The sequence below is a fragment of the Sander lucioperca genome, chromosome 8, assembly GCF_008315115.2.
Source record: "Sander lucioperca isolate FBNREF2018 chromosome 8, SLUC_FBN_1.2, whole genome shotgun sequence".
Lineage (NCBI taxonomy): Eukaryota > Metazoa > Chordata > Actinopteri > Perciformes > Percidae > Sander > Sander lucioperca.
The window spans coordinates 15,914,165-15,935,290 of record NC_050180.1 but is presented as its reverse complement, the minus strand read 5'-3'; the positions used below and the strand labels follow the sequence as shown (position 1 = coordinate 15,935,290).

The following is a 21,126-nucleotide window of genomic DNA, read 5'->3' as shown; positions in this document are numbered from 1 at the left end:
GTTCAGGGTAATAAGATCTCAGTCACTGCTTCCGTCGACAGAAAAGAGTCCGATAGTGAGATGTCAGAATTTTGCCATGAGATCAAAAACCGTCCTCATGCGATATTATACCTCCTATTATACCTATCACCTCATGTTGGCTTCCTGTAAACGGGGTGAGAATGTGAATTTAATTATTGTGCTTTTATTGCATTGTAGCGCTGAAATTGGACTCGTGTGGAGTGTATTGTTGGGCCCCGTGTAATCTGATTGCCTGCGCAGCGTAGTGTGTTGGATAGTATCAGGTTCCAGCCGACTCTGCTGGGTCAACACACGGCCGGGCCATTAAAGGAAGTCTGGTTCAGGGAAAGTTCACCACTATTTTCTTTTCACCATGGTAGCGAAACAAAAAAGAGGGAATAGATGTGTAACATATTTGTGGCCCCAGCCCAAAGCTGGTGAGGCCTATTTTGTTTCCTCAATTAAGGCCAAAGATATGAGTGCTCTGAATATCTTTAGTATAAATATAAATAAAGCAGGGAATAAAATTCTTTCATGATTGACCTCCAATACAGAAATAATATTATCCAAATAAGTCCATTCGAAACATTTTAAAGTAGAGAAGAGAAAATGAAAAGAAGGCGAGAAAGGTTAGAAAAGACAGCGGATAAGGCATGAGAAGAACCAAAATTCCAATCATAAATCCAGTTGTGCTTTCTTTTCTTTTTTTGTTGCAATAATGGCCTAGTTTGGAGCAGTTTCTGTGCCAGGCTATTTAGGGAATCAGCATCTGCTGCTTGATAAATAGCTTGGCTCTTTTGTTTCGGGCCAGGTTGAGTTCCTCTCTGGACCCAGCTTATTAGCCTGGATGGCTCTGACCATTGCAGATCTGCAGTGATGTTAGCATGCATGCCTCAGCTATGGCGTTTCCAGGAACTAAATGACATATTTTAATGAGTATTACGCTAAACTACATGAAACACAAGACTGTGATAACATTGAATAAAAGAAGAAAATAGTCACAGCACACCCTCTTACAGAAAGTGTATGCCTTTTCTGTAAATTTAGAAACCCGCTCAGTCATAAGATAAGAAGATAATTTCAGAGAGGCTTTCCTGTTGCTTGGAGGTTCCTCAGTTCAAAACTCCTTTTCATTTGGTGTATTGCTTTCATGGCTAGCCAGTGTTATTTGTGTGCGGAGAGTAGCTGAAATGCTATCCTTTTAAACGCAGACACATTCTCTTGCAGCCTATCTAAACATTACCTTTACTTAACTGGGTCTTTGTACCTGGGTTCACATCCTTTGACATGATCTAAGGCTGATGTGACATTTTTTTGTCCATTTGAGGGCCTTTTTGCTTTTAGTATTGTTGGTAAAAAGCCTTTTACCCATCACATACCCTCTCTATTGAGGTCTTTCATAAATAATTCAGCCAGAGTACAAGTGAAAGTGATGACAGCAAAACTGTGTGCGATCTTTCCCTCTCATAAGATCAAAGAGCTGCTTCTATAGAAATAGGAATTACGTTTCCAGGCGTTCCTAGGGTGAGCGGGTGCTCATTTCTCTTTCTCACTGCCCTTCTCTCACTTTCTGTCATTCGCTCTCCCGCTCGCTACTTCTTTCTATCACTTTTGTGTTTTCCCTCCAAAGGGACACAGTTGGGTGAAGGTCTGCTTTTAGTTCTAAAACCTCCAGAGCCGGTATATGAGAGAGTCAGCACATTCAGACAGATAGAGCGAGTGCACTCTATTAGCAGGACTGAGGTAAATAAACCTCACAAGACACGGCTGAATACATTCAACTACTAAGGCTGTGTGGTATCTGAACTAAAACACTGCATCACTCGGCAGATACTGCCTTCGGGAAATGTAGTGAAATGTACTGTAACACAAACAGCCTCATATACTGTACTGGCTGATAAAGTCCAGAATGGGCCATCATTGTTAAAAAAAAAAAAAAAATCAGAACAACTCTTCAGTTAGTTACATTGGTTAATTTAATTTGAAATGCATTTCATTTGAAATTAACCCCACAAGTCATTTGACAAACAGAACAAGTTCACCTACAAAATACATTAACAAATAATGTAATGGAATATTGTTTTATAAGTCTAGTGACCAGTGGTGTATCATGCCACCAAAATACTTAGTACCTATTGACATATATTATTTGTGGAGAGATTTTCCTCGAGATTAAACTAAAGAAATTACGCATTACAACAAACTTGACTGACATTACTATAAACTGTAAGCATGTTGGCACACCCCTTTATTTACAATAATAATGCAGTCTTCTAAAGGGCTTTACTAGGACGGAAGCTAAGCCAACAGGTCCCGGGTTTGATTTCCAGCCCTGTTCTTTCTCTGTAAAATTTATCCATGTTTCCTCCCATAGTTACAGCACGTTACGGAAGCCCTTTGGTGTTTTAAAGATGGATTGAACTCAGTTCATATTAGAGAGAACTTAGTATCCCGGTAAAGCTTGAAAATGGACTATTGTATGTGAAATAATGTATGAAGCCAATATGTCACCTGTGTCAAGTCACCATAATTCATCTTGAGCTGAGACATCCAGCTCCTTGTTCATAAAGAATATACCTCTATAGGATCTTGGCCCCCTCATTATATGCTCATTGCATTTTATTTTACCCTGTAGCCTTTTCTTTGTAACTATAAGACAGCAAAGTAGGTATTGATTGCAACTCGAAGCTGTATTAATAAGTGAATGAGTAAGATGTGTGGAAAGTCAGGGGTGTATCTGCTTTGAAGGCCTTTTCTCCTGCACAGTAAGGTGGCACAGTCATTTATCACGGCTGGATCTGTGCCCCTCGTTTGGTGTAATAAAACTCCCCCATCAGAACCGTCCAACAGGTCTGAATCACTCTGTCACACCACCTTCCAGCTAAGGCACGCATTAAATCAAGCAAGCAGAACATTTCCTAAGGCAGCCATTGCCTTTTAATTTCCTGAAGAACCTTAAAATATCATTCATTACCAGAACTACACATATTTGGTTTTTAAAAGTCTCATAAATCAATAGTGGCCTGACTGCAATAATTATAACAAGTTAACATGTAATTTCCAGGCCGAGGGCCGCACACTGGATTTTAGCATATGCAAACGAGGCAATTCAAATAGTGTGGGGATATTAATACGGAGGAACAGGTAACGAGGTACGGGTTATGAATTATGCATCAAAAAGTGGTTGATCTTCAATAAAGGAAATGAATTCACCGTGTAATCTAATTAGTTATGGAAGTCTATTATGTTGAGCTGCAGAAAGCAACTGTCCTTGAAAAGAAATTTATTTACAGTACATGTTAGCTCTTTGGAATGAAATTTCATTCTGGAGTGCTCCAAATGTTAACACCCCCCCCCCGCAGCCGCCACCACCACCACCCACACAACCCCTCCTTCCCCTGCCAGTCTCCTCCTTGCTTCTCACCCCCCGTTCTCCTCCTTCTTTGCCCGGTGTTTTAGCTCCAGACCCGGCCGACCTCCAAAGAGGACCCAGAGTGTGACATCGCCGGAGAACCCCCACATCATGCCCCACTCAGTCCCTGGCCTCATGTCCCCTGGCATGATCCCACCCACAGGTATGGTTTGTTCTTAGTCTGTAGCGCTCTGTCACTGTTACTAAGGCTCTAATTTACTCTGTCTGGGTCTCTCCTATCTCTCTTTTCCTTTCTGTCACACACACACACACACACACACAACCTCCCCACCAGTGGCCTCCCCGCAGCTTGTCCTCGAAATGGCAACCAGTCCAAAGTGACACATGCACCCAACCACCAGACACCAGCCGCTCATTCGTTTACCAAAAACAGATCCTCTGCTCAACCCCCGGAAACCAAGTGGGGGAGAATAAATTGGAGTGGAGATCTTTTCTCTCAGATTATTCCAGTAGATGCTGCATTTTGCCTTGAGTGCATTCTAATTAGTGCGATTAAATCCACTCCACTGGTATATGTACATAGGCAGTGATGATGCTAAAGCAAGCTTATCGCCACAAGAATCAACAACAACCGTTTGTGCCCTAACTTACCCCTGGGCCAAGTCTTATTGCAACCAATGCTTTTGTTCTATTTGTGGCTGGCTTCATTGTGACTGCTTTGATGTTGGTGGCTGTAAGTGCTCTGATTTGCATATTTTGCTCTCCCTCTTGATATGTCTTTAATGATATTGTACTGTCGAACGGAGCTCTTTGAATGCTCATACAGTGTACAGTACACACTGTGTTTAACCAGCTATTAACTATAGTACTTTACAAAGAGATAAAACACCATAGCTGGTTTTCCATGGTAATCTTCGGTGTACAACCATTTTAACAGACTTGTAATTATCCTACCTCACTTCTTTTTTTTTTCCCATCTCTGTAAAAACAGTCTGGAAGTGTTTTTTCTTCTTCTCTTTCACCAAGAGCTAGCGAAGCAGCGTCTGTGAAACTCAATATTAAAGACAGATTGGGCCATCCTTGTGATTCAGTACAATGGAGGCTCACAGGCTACTGCTTTGAACTCTGGGAATAGGGTGAGGTCACTGGCTATCTGCGGCGTAGTACAGAAGGCAAACTTAAAGGCCGAAGTGAACACAGAGAGGGACAATGATGAGAAAGACCCATGTTATTTAGTGGAACATAAAGCAACAGAAAAGCCTTTTGATATCATCCCCTTTAAGCCCAGAGGGACTCTATGATCTTGACATTTAGTCAAGGTATTCAGGGGGCAGAGATAAAATAATTGAGGTTTTCGGTCTTCTTATAGCTGCCTTGAGCTTCTCAGCTGTGGCGAGACAGAACTTTTCCATCAATTTATGTGTTAATTAAACCATTTATTGTTTTGCTTATAGTATTAAGCATCAAACGACAAGGAAGTTACAGATTTTGACAGATTCATAATTAAGTATAATTGACCACACATAAGTTAGCATCTAAGTAGGTGACTAATTGATCTCCCTGTCATGCCCAATGTACTGATTGATGATAAAAAAGAACGCATTGAGAAACTGTCTTAAATAGTTACACTATCATGTCATGTCATATTAGTTCATTTTTCAGATGAGTTAGCGCCTGGCCTGCACACACAGACAGAATGTGGGCCGATGGCTTTTCCTGAGGCTTCACCAATACTCCAAGACTCCAGGAAAAAAGGCCACTGCACTGTTTAATTTGGGCTGCAGAGAAGGAGCGAAAACACTCCATGAAATGTTTAGCTCCCACTGTAGCTTTTCATTTCTCTCCTGGTATTACATTTGCAAATGTACTATGTTGGTGCTTCTTCCCCAGCTCCTTATCACTCAGGAGTGGCTGAGTGTTGCTCAAATTTAGCAAAAGGTCTCACCTCTCTTATGATAGATGCAAGATGTTTTTCAAATATCTAATCTCATAGTCTCAAAAGGCAGCATGCCATGACAGAACCAATGCTGCATTCTTCACACAATTTGCTCTGTTTTAGGAATTTTGATTGCTGTGATTTCTTTATGCAAACTGTAAACAGCCAGTGTTTTTTTTACATATTAGACATAGAAATTAGACATAGACACAAATCATATTAGATTAAAATCAATAACCATATTCAACACAGTGGAAAGATGTCTTCTTCACACTCTAACAGGACCAGAGAGGCCTATGTGAAACACATTGTTAACATATGTATCTTTGCCCTTGACTCCAGTTCCATTTAGAAAAGGACATCTTAATATGCTTAGGTTTCCATTTAAGGAAATACCCTCATATATGTGTGTGAAAGCACATGTGTGTATGCGCGAGTGTCTGAATGCGTGCGTGCTTGCGTTCATGCCCCCAGGGGGTGGGGGGGTTGCGCTGGAGCCTTTCCAGTTGCTGATGCATTACAGGCAGATTGGCCCCCAAATCGGATTATTTGCTGTGGACTGACACCACACTGAGATGACATCTCCTTTAAAGTGGAGAGGGCCTCCACTCACACTCTGGCCACTACTTAAGCAGCAGCTTCAATATAATTCATTTATGTCCTGGATATGGCTTCAACCTTTTGAATAACGCAAGAATACTGCATTTACCATTAGAGAAATGAATGTCACCTACGTCTAACCAGGGTGCATCCTGTACTTTACTGATAAAAACAATATCTTCTGATGCTGCCTGTCTCTGGCTTACTGTACACGTATGCATGTGCATTCCAGTGCCTCAGAGAGCTGGTTCTTCTTACAAGTACTGTAGGTGGAGACATATTGTAATATTTATGTTCTTTTGATGTACAATTAGCATGTCAGCTTCTAGAGTGGATCATCTAATCCGGTGCCACTTCAAGCTGCTTTAAAATAGATCCAGTATGCACCAGGTAATTTAGTGTCAGTTCTTCTTGTGTCTCTACCCCTCCTCTTCCAGTCCGCTGCTTGTCATAAGGTTAGCACGCTGTGTAATTGATACTAAATTTGTCATGATGTGGATAGCACAGTTCAAGTGGTGCAGTGTACCTAAGAGTCGCGTTGTTCCCAACCCCAGTTTGTCATTGCTGTGCTGCCACCAGTCCATGCATAAAATTAGGTGGCCATACTCATTGACATGGAGTGTCTCTTCCCTACTTATCCAGCTTGCCCGATAAATAAAGTGTGTTTTCTTTGTTGCCCATGGTGCAGTACCTAACAGAGACAGAACAGAAACACACCAGATAAGCTCTGGTTATTTTCTTTTTCTTAATCACTGCTAGAGAAAGTCGTAAAAGTCAGTTTTTTGTGTACTGATGTGAAGTTAATCTGATTTTAATTTAATTATACGAGTTAGTTGCGGAGGGCACAGGCATTGGGGTGTTTGTTGTAAGAATGTTCTGACATTGGCGCAGGTATGGGGCAGCTAGCATGTTAATTAATGATGAAGATCCTGACAATATGCAGAGGCATGACAGCGTTAAGCCAGTCGGCTGCTGCTTCCTTTGCATATTAATAGATCCTTCATTATTATTTAATATGACAGCTGCTCCAAGGGCTACCATCAGACCTTGTCTCTGTTATTTGCTGTTTTGTGCTCCCCATGTGACAGTGCCATGCTATTCTCTATTTGTTGAAATCTTCCCTTTTCTCTTCTCTGACTGGTGTGGCTCTCTACATGCGGCCATGATGCGCTGTTTGTTTTGTGCTCAGGAGGATTCTGACTTGCCCGTGCGTCTATATAAGAAAAGTGTCTGAATCTAAAGGTGACTTTGAAAGAATATATGAGGCAGGATTGTTTTGTTTGCATAGTAATGAATGCAGATTAGCACTGAGTGGGATTGGTCTTGTTGACGTTTAGACTTCTAGTGGCTTAATAGATTTGTTGCTGGGCGCCAACATCTCCCTGGCTTCCTTATTACATCCACAGTATTGAGGTGTTTCTTATCTGGATATGACAATTGATCTAGTGAAATGGAACAATTATCAGAACAAAGATTTCAATTCATGGAGTGTGTCACTTTGTCAAAGACAGGGTGGAGGTTGGAGCAGAATGATAAATGAAAAATGGAAAAGTGATCATTCCATCTTTTTCACTATAGTACAAATCAATTTCTTAGCATTTATTTACTCAACAACACACATTTGATCAATACCTGCCACCTTCTTCTTCATGGATTAATTTCCATGTTTTTGTTACAAATTAGTTTGTTACAATATAGTTTAATAAAAAAAAGAAAAGAAATGGTGAGGACACACAGGCTGCAGTGCAATAAACCACTGTGTTCTCACAGCCAAAGTTAGAGAGCATCAGAAAGCACCACTGCGGCACTCCTTTGAGCAGCACCTGATTTGTGGGGGGAATTTATCACACAAACAGCCCAGAGGTGATTTCAATATTTACTCGGCAGTCTGTTCTGCATACGTCTCATTTGGAAAACAGTTGACTCTTGCCCATTATACACAAATGAAGGCTGACCTTCAGACTGGGCAGAGGCTACATTCATTATGTGGAGAAGTATCACCTTCTTATAAAGCAATGGCTTTTTTTCCCCCTGCTCTGCCCATGCATATTGAACAGCAGCCAGGGCCCATTGCAAACGAGAGGGCCCTCGCTGACATGATGTATACTGTACGTCAATATGGTACTGATGTATTTTAAGATGCAAACAAGGCTTTAAATTATATGCACCTCCATGTCAGTGGCTCAGAGTGACTCTCGCCATCTGCCTATCAGCTGGGGATGAGAGGAGAGGGTGCCCGGGCCGTGTGCGTGTTTGTCAGTGTGTGTTTATGTCTGTGTGTGCGCATGCTCTGTGTATCTATTAGAGCCACATGTTCGATTTCTAGCTCTCCTTGTACTTGCGCCCCCCTCTCCCCCCTCAGATGCATGGCTAATAGCTGCTCTTGAGTCCCATCACGGAGACGTGACAGCTTAGTGATGATAAACGCAGACGTTGCCTTGTTCTGCGTCAAACGCAAGGAAAACCTGCATATCCAGTATAAGCAGCCCCTGTAAAAGGGCAGGTGATATACCGTATTGTGGATATGAGTGATTCCACTAATAGCTACATATCTTTTTCTCGCCATGCATCTTTGATTTTGTTGCTGGGGTTGGCAAGAGGAGTCGTGGGACTCTCGTGAGACACACCAGGCCTAGAGGAGCTTTAGCACTATCTGTCCCTGCTGTTTGAGACCAGCCTCATGAATAAAGATTTCAGTCACGTTCAATACACCAGAACCCTGGAAATACCACAATGACAAACCAATGCTTTATGATCTCTGCAGTGTGCTCAGCATACGTATGTCTATAATCTCAGACTTACTATATCAATCACATCAAGTCTATTTTGATCGAGGTGGACGACCATGTCAAATATTGCTATTCCAGTGTATATTTAGAGATGGCAGTAGAAATGTGAATGGTAATTTAAAATGTGATGTCAAAAGTCATTTAGTCTGCTCATGAAAACAGCAGCCTCAGGCCTGAGGAGAATCCATGTAGAATTCTCAAAGATATTTGGCATGTTGTCAGAATCTTTCAAGTCATATGCATACTGAAGAATGTATTATAATTGCTGTATTGTAAGATTGAAGCAACCATAAAATCATTTGTGCAGCCTATATTACAGAGTGCAGTGGCTAGACTAGTCTCGGTAGAAATAAATACTCTTTATATTTCTATAGTTTTGTACCGTTTTTCAAGTTTTATGGGAACTTAAAAAAACACTAGTCTTTTAATGTCTTAAGAACAAAACAAAACACCACATTATGTTCTGTACATTATAATCCATCCTCCTTTTTTCATTGGATTTTGTGGTGCTCATATGCACACTATGGTTTATTTTGTCTATTGCCTCATTAATCTGTTTTTGAGAATATTGAATTGCTACATTCCTCTGCTTTTTATGGAGCATATTCTTTAGTTAATTCCCACACATGGCCCTCCAAGTATTAAATGTACAAAGCCATTAACAAGTATTAAAATATAAAAAGACTTAAATCCTTGGCACATTGTTTATAGTTTTCTATTCTGCTTGATGGCTGGCTTTGACTCTCAGAAGAGCCGTATTATTATGAGACACTACAGTATGTAACTGTGAAGTATTTGAATACCAATGTTAGGCATTATTCAGGGCGATTAGATCACGTCAAGGACCCCTAAACTGACACAAATTAGACCACGGATCCCCATCTGATGGATTTTTTGCTTTCAGATGTTTTATTACAGACCCATGACCAAAATAGTCACATTCTGTCATTGTGTTACTTATGGATGGAATTATAGTGAAAATAAATGATTCCCCTTTGTGCTGGGGACCCCCTGGAACCCCATCAAGGACCCTTTGGGTACCACTGCATTAGAAGGCATCATTAAAATATCCTCGATAAGATTTTTAAGACACAGTTTTCGCTCTGTATTTGTTAACATATTGAACCCGTCTCACTTTCTGTCTAAATTTTTCTCTCCCTGGACCACCACCCCACCCCCACCCCCCTGTGTCACACTGTATCACCGTTCCTCTATTATACTGTATATATATATATATATATATATATATATATATATATATATATATATATATATATATATATATATATATACATACATTGTGTATAATCAGTTGTACATACAAAATGCTTGCATCATGCACTATTATCTTGACTGCATCTGTTCCCATCAAGGTACAAATACATCAATATAGTGGCGAGGAATACCGGAGTCTGTGAAACATTCATAAAAATCATATGCTGTCATATACACACACACACACACACACACACACACATGCATCCATCCCGTCAACATGATAACCTGCTGTGAAGATATCCCCTCTCAGAAGATGAAAAACCAAGCTGTGATCACAAAGGCGCTTATTCCCCATAGTGCATAAAATTATTCATTGTTTTATTATTTCAAAAGTCCTTTTTCTTTGTTTTTGTTTTTTGTTCACCAGGGCAGGTTTCTGAAAGGTTTTGCAGGTGCAGTGGCTCAGCCCCAGCAGACATGTAGCGGTCTGTAAGCGCTCTGTCTCTTCTGCCTCCTCTCTCCAGGCCTGACAGCAGCGGCGGCAGCAGCTGCCAACGCAGCCATTGCAGAGGCCATGAAGGTCAAGAAGATCAAGCTGGAGGCGATGAGCGGCTACCACGGCAACGCCAACCACCATGGGGCTGACGGAGAGAATGGAGACCTCAGCTCCAGCGTCGGTGAGGATGCCCTTCACATACACTGTCACAAACACATTCACACCCATATAAACGGAAGACAAACGCTTGTTGCAAACTATTTCATGTGACACAAACACACACATTAAGACATCCTTTTCACATACACTCAGAGAATTCAATATGCTATTTCAATAATAGATTGAACATGTTTAGACATTAAACATCTGCAAAATACAGTACATATATTGATTTAAAGAAATGCAGAGTGAATGTTGGGCAGCAATGGTTTTTAAAGAATCTTACATCCTGTCCGAAAATTAGGGGTTTGGAAAAGAATGAATTTCAAGTGAGTCAGACGCGTGACTTCTGAGTTATGACTAGGGCTGGGTATTGTTTAAAACATTATGATACTAGTACCAATACCAGTACCCTTAAAGTGATATTGATACCAATACCAGTACTTCATTTGATACTTTTTTTTCTACTTCATTCGTTACCCATCATGTGAATGGAAGCATCTCAGCACGCTGAACTGCCAACTCTGTCAAACACACAGCGCTTGACTTCACCACACCAAAGCGATAGTTGGCCATTCACACGTCAGATTAAATCGATGACTGCCAGTTGTGATTCGCTGCAAGACCATACAAATAGTCATTTTCTTTCTAGATCTGAGTACAAAAAAGTTTGAATGCAGGTATCGTTTGGCTGGAGAGGTTTCGATACTACTTGGTACTGTGTTATTTTGGTTGATACCTTCAAGGTATTGAGTTTCAATACCCAGCCTTAGTTATGACCATTTAAAGGGGAACTATGCAGTTTTTTTAGCTTAATTTACCTTAACTGAATAGCTTCGGAGTCATTGGAATGGTTATATGACTTTTTTTGAATTGAATGGTGGTCGTCTCGCTCCCCCCTAGCGCCTGTGAGCTGAAAAACCACCCTTGCAACTTTGGGCCGGCGAGTCGCGGGCCTCAGCGCCAGGAAGTATCATGTGATATCAGGTCTCGCGATGCAACGAATTGCTTCATGGCACTGCACACATACGCCCATTCAGGAACCGGCTAACAAGGTAGCAATGGAGTTTTTCACACTATCGTCATGGCTGAACCGGCAAAAAAGAAGCAGAAAGCTAGGAAAGCATTGTAGGAGGAACAAAGAAAGAGGAAACGGCAGACTGACCGAGTGAGGAGTCAGACACAAGTAAACATTGGAGCTGCCAAATATCTATTCCGAAGCTGTAGGGGGAGCTCTATGGAGAAACCTGCAAGCAAAAAGCGAGAAAACAGTGAAGAAATGGCCAAAACTGCATAGCGCCCCTTTAAATGAGTCAAGTTTAGTTATCACCACTAATGGGCAGAGTACCATAACATTTTGCAAGATCGCTAGGGTGAAATGTGTGTGCCTGTCAACTACATTTGGTGTCAGTCCATGTGTTAAAGGGTTAAGGCAGTTTTTATTTATTAGGCCACTTGCAAGAAATTGTCAACCAGTTATTGGAAAAAGGTATCGTATGGCGTATCATCAAACTAAAACAACTTTTTTTTCATGGCTCATGCAACTTTGGGGAGGGGTGGTGAAACATCTTCTTGGAATATGGGGAAAGCTGCTCAATGAAATGGGGACAATATGTTTTAGGCTGAATAAGGTGTGGCCTATACTGATACATTTTTCTCAAGGATTCCTGTAAAAGAAATACAATTCGCTTATATGTGTCATGGTTCTAACAGTTATAAAGCAAAATGTTAAGTCTTTCATAAATTGGAACATGGTCACGCTATTTTTATTACTTGTTCCTTGACTTTCCACCAAATTAAATTGAAATCTGTAGAAGTAAAGTAGCTTTTGATATTCTGCTAAATAACAACCAAGTCAATATACAGGACCAAAAACAAAAACCTCATTGCCAGAGGTAATACATAATCCCATACAAACCAAGGACTATATAGCTGTTAATGAAATGGATAAATGCTGTTTTCGTTCAGTTTGTATGAACTGTAAATACCCACATTAGTGAGGTGAGTCTTGTTTTCACTTTTGTGTTGAAAGATAAAAAAACTGAACATTGTTAATAAGTAAAAGTGAAACTGTGAACACAGTTTCCCAAAGCGATCAGCTTTTAACAAGGTCTAATTGAATTGCTGTGAGAGCATTGGTTTTTTTCACTATGAGCCATTTCAATTAATTATTAGCCTGAAAATGCATAAGGATTTTCCTAATATCACACAGAACCACTAAGTGTATTAAAGGGAATCATAATGTATGTTAGTGTGGATTCATGAGCCCATTCCAAATTATAAACCAAATGTAATCCCTGAAGCTTTGGTTGCTAAATGGAGGTTTTGATTCACTTGTAATAAATGGCTCGACTCCTGAATACATTTCATCAGCAATTCTTGACACCATGGAGCCTATGGTTTGCGAGATGAAAACAGGATGTGTTTCTAAGCAGATTTAACAATGCAAAATGCATAAAGTGTGAGGTCATCACTCCAAGAGAATGGAGTATGTAAAAAAAAAGAATATGAGCTTACGAGGTCACGGAAATAAAGATAAATGTGAGTACCAACAGCAAGGCTACGGCAATGGAGCTAATAAGAAACTGTTTTATCTTTTTACAATTTAAATTGTAACCTTGAGCCCACAGCCAGCCACACAGGCTCCCGGTAGAATCATAATTCTGGCAAGGGGGAGCAGCTCTAGGTGTGGGTGCATGGGCCACAGCATTAGCTCTCTGAGTGAAATATATGGCAGTGACGCCTCTCGGCCCCATCCACAATCAATTGGATTCTTTTCCTTTAATATTTACTCGCAGCGATGAGATGCTCGTCTGCATGGTGATGAACAGTCTGCCACTGGCGTTTGAAGGTGACCTGTCAGTGAGTATGGACAAATCTCTCGCTCGCAGAAATGTAGAAAATAAATCATTAGGGGCAGGCAGTCAGACAGGGGCCTCTCTCTCTCTCCCTCACTCTCCTCGGATTTAAATCAGCTCAGATTTATGATTTGAATTAATGCTTCGTTTGGTCAAAGGAATGGTCGCAGAGACAAATGATGTTTGGTACTGAAACCATCCTAATATTGATTACTGGGTGTCGCAGCAATCTCTTGTTTATATCAAGCACTCTCCTGTGACAGGGTGGCCAGCAGGAGTCATCCTGATAATACGCCTGAGAAATATGGCCTGCTCGGCACCACAGGGCCATGAAACACAGCTAGCAGCATGCTGTCTTCTTCATCTAGCCCCAGGCTTCCACTCACATGTTTATTTTTCATAAAAACATTTTGTAATTTCACAAGTAAGAACTGACTTACAAGAAAGCGTGATTACAGAATGATTCCAAAAGTGTCTCACTTTTGCCTGCTTTCACAAACTATTTTGGAGTATGAATGCATAATATGTCCAGTTATCAAGCCCTATATCCAAATGCAATCCAAACAAATAAATTACTTGACTGATATAGCATGGAGTGGGCAGAAAAGGAACTGTATTTGGCTGTAGCTTTGTTGGTACTGGACTGACTGTTGTTCACAGTGCTAACTAGGGTATGACTTCATGCTGTTTTTTCTCAGACCACAGCTGCTTTGAGGAAATGGACTTGGATGGAGTTTTATAATCATCCAGCTTTAACTAAGACTCACACAAACGGATGTGTTTACTTACACAAAGTATGTTACCAACCTTGATAGGAATTGATATGATCAAGAGCAAGCTTCTGATAATACCACTGTGGACATAGATCCATTTAATCAGAAAGAGCTTCTACATAAACCCACTGGGGAAAAAAATCCTCCTCTGTCTAAAATACAGGTGCCTCATCTCTATATTTGTCTGAAGCAGATCTTTGTGAAGAGCTTAAAGCAAAGCACAACAGAGCCAGCCAGTGAAGGACACTCTGTTCTGTTTGTAGAGTTGGATTGCCCGTCGCTGTCTTTGTGTTGATGTAAATTGAACAGGCTAATGTTTTTCCCTCGCATTAAATATTCATCACAATTAGACCTTCCTGTTTGCATCAATGTTATTAATTATGAGGAAAAAACAGCCAGTTCAACTCTCAGCCAAAATAACCAAACATCCTGAGTGAGAGAAGGGAAGAAAGACATTAATATGTTTGTAGGAGTATATGAGGAAGAGACAGTTAAAAAGATCATGAGTGAGAGATGGAGATAAAAATGTAAAGAGAGATAGAATGTGAGGTGTGTGTGGGGGTGTCTTTCTTTGATTTTCCCCTCACACCCTTTAGTTGGCAGAGGGAGCCCTCTCAAAGCACAATGTGGATTGTTCCTGCGCCTCTCAGGAAATGCCACAATTACAGATCACAGACCAAGCAAAACACGTGTGGCGCTGGGGATAAACAGCCCGCCATTCCCTCCCAGTGCATTGACCCCAGCCACAACCTTCATTACTGGGAGAGAAAATATTGTCAGCTGCCCACTAACAAACATCTGCCAATTTCAAGAGAAGGAATTGCTTTTGTCAGCCGCGGAAGGAAAACAAAGTGTTTCTCAGACCTGCAAAAAAGAAGTGGGAAGAAAAGATAAGGCAGCGTTCAGCCTTGTCTTTTTTTCCTCTGTCTCTTTTTTTTCTCTGTCTCACCCACTTCTCCGTCTTTGGCCCTCTGTATCTCTTTGGCCACTGGGTGCTGCCCTGCCACTCATCTGACTCCTCACCACACAACTCTAATGGAGCTGAAATCCTGTTTGTAATTAGATATGGGAATTCCACTGTCATCAGCCAGATGATGCCACGACATGCCGACCAAATAACTTGCTGTCAGACAGCTGTGAAAGGAGGAGACACAACAGCCACTGCTAGCTTTTAGTTTTTAATGCACATTTTGAACGAATTCTAAACCCGTAACACCACAACTAAGCTGTATAGGCAGTCACGTTGTACAGCACTACTTCAAAACCTGAAAGCCCTTTGTCTCACTTCTGTGGCTTCAGTCCAGGCTGTCTGCGCCCAACCAGGAGTGGAGAGCCACATGCTGGGCTGAAGCTGGACGTCTGGTGACAGGTACCTGGAGTGTTGCCTGACTGAGAGTTGAGAGAAGAGGTTCTGAGTGAAATGATGAGGAAGCATCATTCTCTCTTCCCAGGGTCATCAGGCTAATTTCTGCAAACCCCACCCTCATGCTTGTTTGCATGTGTGTGTATGCGTGTGTGTGTGTGTGTGTGTGTGTGTGTGTGTGTGTGTGTGTGTGTGTGTGTGTGTGTGTGTGTGTGTGTGTGTGCGCACGCGCGCACGCATGCATGCTCGCTCGCGTGAGAGAGAAAAAGGGGGCCTTGGCCCCTGAGAGCGCTCTGTGAGGAGACCACAGCTGTACACTCCCAGCAGCTAATTGGTCCTTATCTAGCTGTCCCATTCATCTTCATTTTTTACCAATTACTGAGCATTATCTGTGTTCTCAGTTGGGTATGGGACTTAATCCTTTTTGGTTAAGCTGGTGCTACAGCTTGCAAATTTCAAATGGAGAAGGGGGGTGATGTGGGGGGTGGGGGGAGGTGGAGGATAAGGGGAGAAGGGGGCAAAAGTCATAGCAAAAACAAACTCTGAAAATTCCCATCATCCCTCACTGGCAGGAAGCAATCAATAAACAATGACATCACACGAAGGAAAGAAGAAAAAATGAAAGAGATCAATTATTGGCTTTATAATTCAAGTCCTTGTTTGCAAACGTTGCAGCCTCATTGATTAGGCTGTTCTTGTTGCACTCACCATTATTGACTTGTTAAAACCATATTTTCTCATCATCAGTGGTTTTACGTTTGCGGTCACACAGATAACGCTTTAAGGGGGCATCATTAATTATTCAGGATGTATTCATTTTAAAGCACAGCGAGTCCAAATCATTCTGTTTACTCTACAAACAATACAAGTATAGTACATTGCTCATCCAGAAGGTACATCAAGACGCTGCAATCTGGGGCAGTTAGCCTTAATTTTCTAAGATCAATGCATAACTAGGCTCCTCTCTATATGGGGTCCGTGCTTGGCCATGCTGCAGAGCTGAGTGGAGTCAGCCTGGAGACCGTGCACTAATTACTGGAGTGTTTACTGCTCTGCTGGATAGCATTTGTATCATTTTGGATCATATCAGTGAGTCAATGTGCTCTGTGCTGGACAGAAAAATAAGACATTAAGATGTGTATGAATGAAATTAACAGTGGAAAAAGTGATGCACAGACAGTCATGTGCACAAGAGCAGGGCAAATATAAAGACACTGCTCCTGCACTTTGATAGGGATCTGTTTGGTCACACTCTCTGCGCCAGCTGTCAGCCCAGCTCCACTGCTGCGATTTAATTAGTCTGTTTATGTCCTTTCTAATAATAAAGCTCTCTGGGTGGAAGGACACATCCAACTAGCTAGCTGCGCAATCTAACCTGCTAGCTGCACTAGTGCTGGTGGCCCAGCACCACTAAATGTGGGCCATGATGGAGGATGGTGGCTACTTCTTGCTCCTCTAGACAGAACAATGGCCCTCGGGCTCAGATCTAGTATCACCCCCTACTCAATCCTAACCTTAACCATTAGGGGATAAAGCACATACTGACCTGATATGAGTGTCTAGGGGCAACTTCATCCATCTTCCTCTCTAGCTCTCTTGTGGGAGCCTTTGTCAGCCGAAGCTCTTGAGAGAGACTAGATTGTAGCCATAGGCTGAATGGAATTCATTTCACTAACATATCATAACACCTCTTCCACTGCGACAGATTCTTGCCTTGTCAGATTTATGCAACTACAAGTGCGGTTTGTTTAGATTTTCTTTATTCTGATATCAAGGCTGCACTGGACACAAAATAGGGTCTGCTTAAGCTGCAGGTGTTGGGGAAAAGGGGAGTAGTGGTATTAACGGAATCAGGCACACTGAGCTAGACAGAGAGTGGCAGAGCAGACAGACAGCCTTCCAGCCTGAGTAAAGAGCTTGATGGGTCTCTGTCTCTCTCTTGGGCTTTGGCCCTCACCATCTCTCTATTAGTCTGCCAGGCTCATGGGAGCCAGGTGACAGATAAGTGAAGAACGACACACACATTTTAATAGACATTTCAAAAGATAAACCTGATAATCATTTCTCTTTTTAATGAAGTCTAATGTCCTCGTTCTAATTCCAGTTGCGTCGCCTGTTAAGCATCAGCGTAATACTTGAATATGCATGATTGGGAAATTGTGAGGCACACTGATGTTGCTACAAAATACACAAACGCAGACAACTGCAGAAATAGATTACAATAGCAGGGGGGATTGATTAAACATTATTTCCGTAATGATCCATATCAAGTTCTATCATCTTTGAGTGGCAGCGGAGTTGCAGCTTTATGGAAAGGAATAGACACAAGGAGAGGCAAACCTTGCGTCATGGAAATATTTGTCTGATTGTCTCTTGTGGTTAGTTTATCATAGCAGAAGCAGAGCTATAAAAAAACAACTGACCAGTCGAGTTGTCATCCCTCATCAACATTAGGCCTCATTCTTCATTAATTGGATAGATTAATTTGGAGCGCTTTGATGCGGGGGTGATGCATGCGTTGGGCTGTCCCCTCCTCACTATTCTCTGTCAGGTTGAATTTAGCCAGGGAAGGGGCTGACCTTTGAAAATGAAGAGATCAACAAAATTTGAAAAGACAATGTCACTAGGTGTAAATGTGATACGTGTAATAAATGACATTCAACCTTTCAGTGATGATGAGCTTTCACAGGTTGGAGTAATGTGAAATATGCATGGTGTGTAATTGCATAGAATGTGGAACAGTTTTCACATACACAGCTAAGATGGTGCAGCATTAGAGCCTGGATATCATTTGCTCTCATTTCAGTATGATTATGTCTAAGAGGAAACATTAGCATAGTGTAATAATATTACTGTGTGCACAATAACAGTAATGGCAATACAGTGGTGACAACAACAACATGACTCTTTCACTGTGATTACCCTGTATCCATTGCCTGACTGTGCTGCAATCAGGAGGAGAATCAAAGAGCATTTGTGTGATAGAAATAGTTGGTTCTGTCCCACGAAAGCACTCTGTCGGTTACCTGAACCGAAAGGTGTTTCTTCTTAATTATGATATGGGAATCCTCATCCAAATAGAGCTATCAGCCAAACTGAGGCCAGACATCTTCACCATCACACAGCCTCTCCTCTGGGACTGGTGTTAAGGAATTTTACAATCTCAGCATGTCCTTCGCAGTGTGAACAAACAGAGGAAGGTATTTCTTGATAAATTGTGTTCCAAACTAACAACATTTGTTTGGACTGCAGTCATATAAAAATCATGTTACAGTCAGTTCACCTTGAACTCATTAGCACTACTGTAAACTATACACTGTATTACTGATTTGTGTGATTGTGATTGTATTGGAGGAAGTGAAAGCACAGGAGCTAGTGATGCTAATTTTGTAATTAAAACAGATGATCTGATGACCACATGCAAACTGATCCCCCTCCCACCCTGCTCTTACACCAAAGTGATATGATGGCAGAGTGGGCCGTGATTGATAACACTCGTCAATATATTTCATTTCAGGAGCCTTAGTCAAATGACAACTGGTTGTCATTGACTGAAAGCAATCTTTTTAAAAGGGGAGCCTTTGCTAAGTATCAGATGAAACTGATTCCTCTGTCTGCTTGGGTGTCACTGTCTGTAGGAGCTTTATTGATTGGGCTTGAATATATTGCACCCGCAGTAGTAACAGCTGCTAGTAATATCTCTCTCCTCTCCTTCTGCTCTCCTCTTCTGCTCACAGCACTTTCTGTGCCACAGCTTATTGTCAGTGATCAGATGTTGCTCTCGTGCCGATGTTGCGTATTTTATCAAGAGTGATGTGTGACAAATGTAAAGTGAGCTTGGTTCCGACCCAAATTAGAGAAGCGAACATGGTTTGCTAATGTTTCCTGAAGGCCTGGCTGTCCTAGCCACCCCCAGCCATGTGCATGATTGTGTTAACTAAACCCACCATTGTCTCCCCCTCTCTATACGCTCTGCGTTTTCAAGCACAAGGATGTTGGCATTGGTTGGTAAAGGTCATTTACTGTAATGAGATTTGCCACATGCAAGCATATGGCTTGATTATTGCCCTGTTCGTTAACATTTTCAGCAAAGAGAAAAATAGACAGCTAAAACAGGGGCTAGTGCGGGTGGGGCGATGGCGAGACGTGTTTAGCATTTTTCCCTTCAAAGACAAGGGAGAACTTTTTTCACAACAGATCTGTCACAGAGATGATTGATCTTTCAATTTCCATAAGGAATGCGTGCCATTAGAGCCGAGGATTGGAATTATCCTATAAAAGTTGCCTGCTTTAGATTTTATACACTTAAAGGACAAACACCTCTGTCTGTCTCCTTGATAATTTCTACCACATGTTACACTCTAGTGGTTTGGGCAGGAAAGCAATTATGTTACCTCATCAAACCAGCAATGTTTTCTTATCATGGTTTCTCTTACATTACATTACATTAGGCATCTTGGCAGGAAATCTTCACCCACCTGAATCATTGGAAAGTGTATGTCTTTATCCTGGCGTGCAAAACACATTTTGTTTGTTGATGTGAATTAGCTTGAAATGTGTCCAATCATCATGGCTCTTGGAATGTAAAGGCTATTGTTTGCATGTGTTTTTATGTTTGGCTGCCTCCATGTGTGTACGTACCTATACAGCACACAGTTATCTGTACGGCATAATTGTCTGAGTGTGTACCCGTATGTTTTCATGTTTACCTCTTCTTGTTACCACGAGAAGTATTCTTTTTATGTGTCTGTTTGTTTGCGTGTTTGCGTGTGTGTGTGTGTGTGTGTGTGTGTGTGTGTGTGTGTGTGTGTGTGTGCGCGCGCGCGCATACGTGATTGTACAGCAGGTATTTAACAAAGGCAAGATGTTTGCTTTATTATCAACATTAACTGCGTAAACACAAAAGGCTTCAAAGTTTCATTCAATGACACTGAGGGGCTGTGGGTGGCTACATCAAAGCTCAATACCTTCCTCTCTCCCCCCATTTTAATGAGAAACAGGACTCACCAGCCTTGACTGAACCTGCCATCTGTGTGTGTCTGTTTTTTTTGCTTGGTGTGTGTGTGTGTGTGTGTGTGTGTGTGCAGTTGTGTTTCTGTGCATATGTAAGCATGCGCTTGTGTTGTATAAAGTGGCACCACTATGCCAGACAACATATTTATGGAGGCTGTGTCTTATGTTTGATCTCATGGCTATAGGGCTCCCTCCATCTCACATGGCAGGGCTTCTGATTTGGGAGATTAATAGTTATACTAAAGATGAATAGCTGATTAGTGCTATGGAGAGACCTCTAAATGTCTTGCCGCATGACAGACACTTTTTCACGAGCCATTCATTTCCTTTTGGGACTGGTGTGCATATCCTAGATATGACCACAACAAAGACTCTCCATGTGTGTGGACCGCCGTCTCACCTTTGTTGGAGAAATACATACACGACATGGGGCCATTTTACAAGCGCAATTAGGAGGAAAGCTGAGATTGTTTTGCAGCGGCGGACTGCATATGCATTGTGCAGTCAGTCAGTTCATTTAACTTGTGTGCAATGCTCCTGTTCAGTTT

The 21,126-nt window shown here is 41.6% G+C and overlaps 1 protein-coding gene across 10 annotated transcripts in view; it reads left to right on the top strand.

Annotated features, from left to right (window-relative positions):
- Nucleotides 1-21,126, top strand: part of dachd (dachshund d) — a 122,422-nt gene that overhangs the window by 69,611 nt on the left and 31,685 nt on the right. For all 10 annotated transcript variants that reach the window (XM_031286722.2, XM_031287227.2, XM_031287098.2 and 7 more), the window contains exons 4-5: nt 3,460-3,575; nt 10,441-10,593. In XM_031286722.2, coding sequence (XP_031142582.1) covers nt 3,460-3,575; nt 10,441-10,593 — 269 coding nt within the window. The remainder of the gene's footprint in view (nt 1-3,459; nt 3,576-10,440; nt 10,594-21,126) is intronic.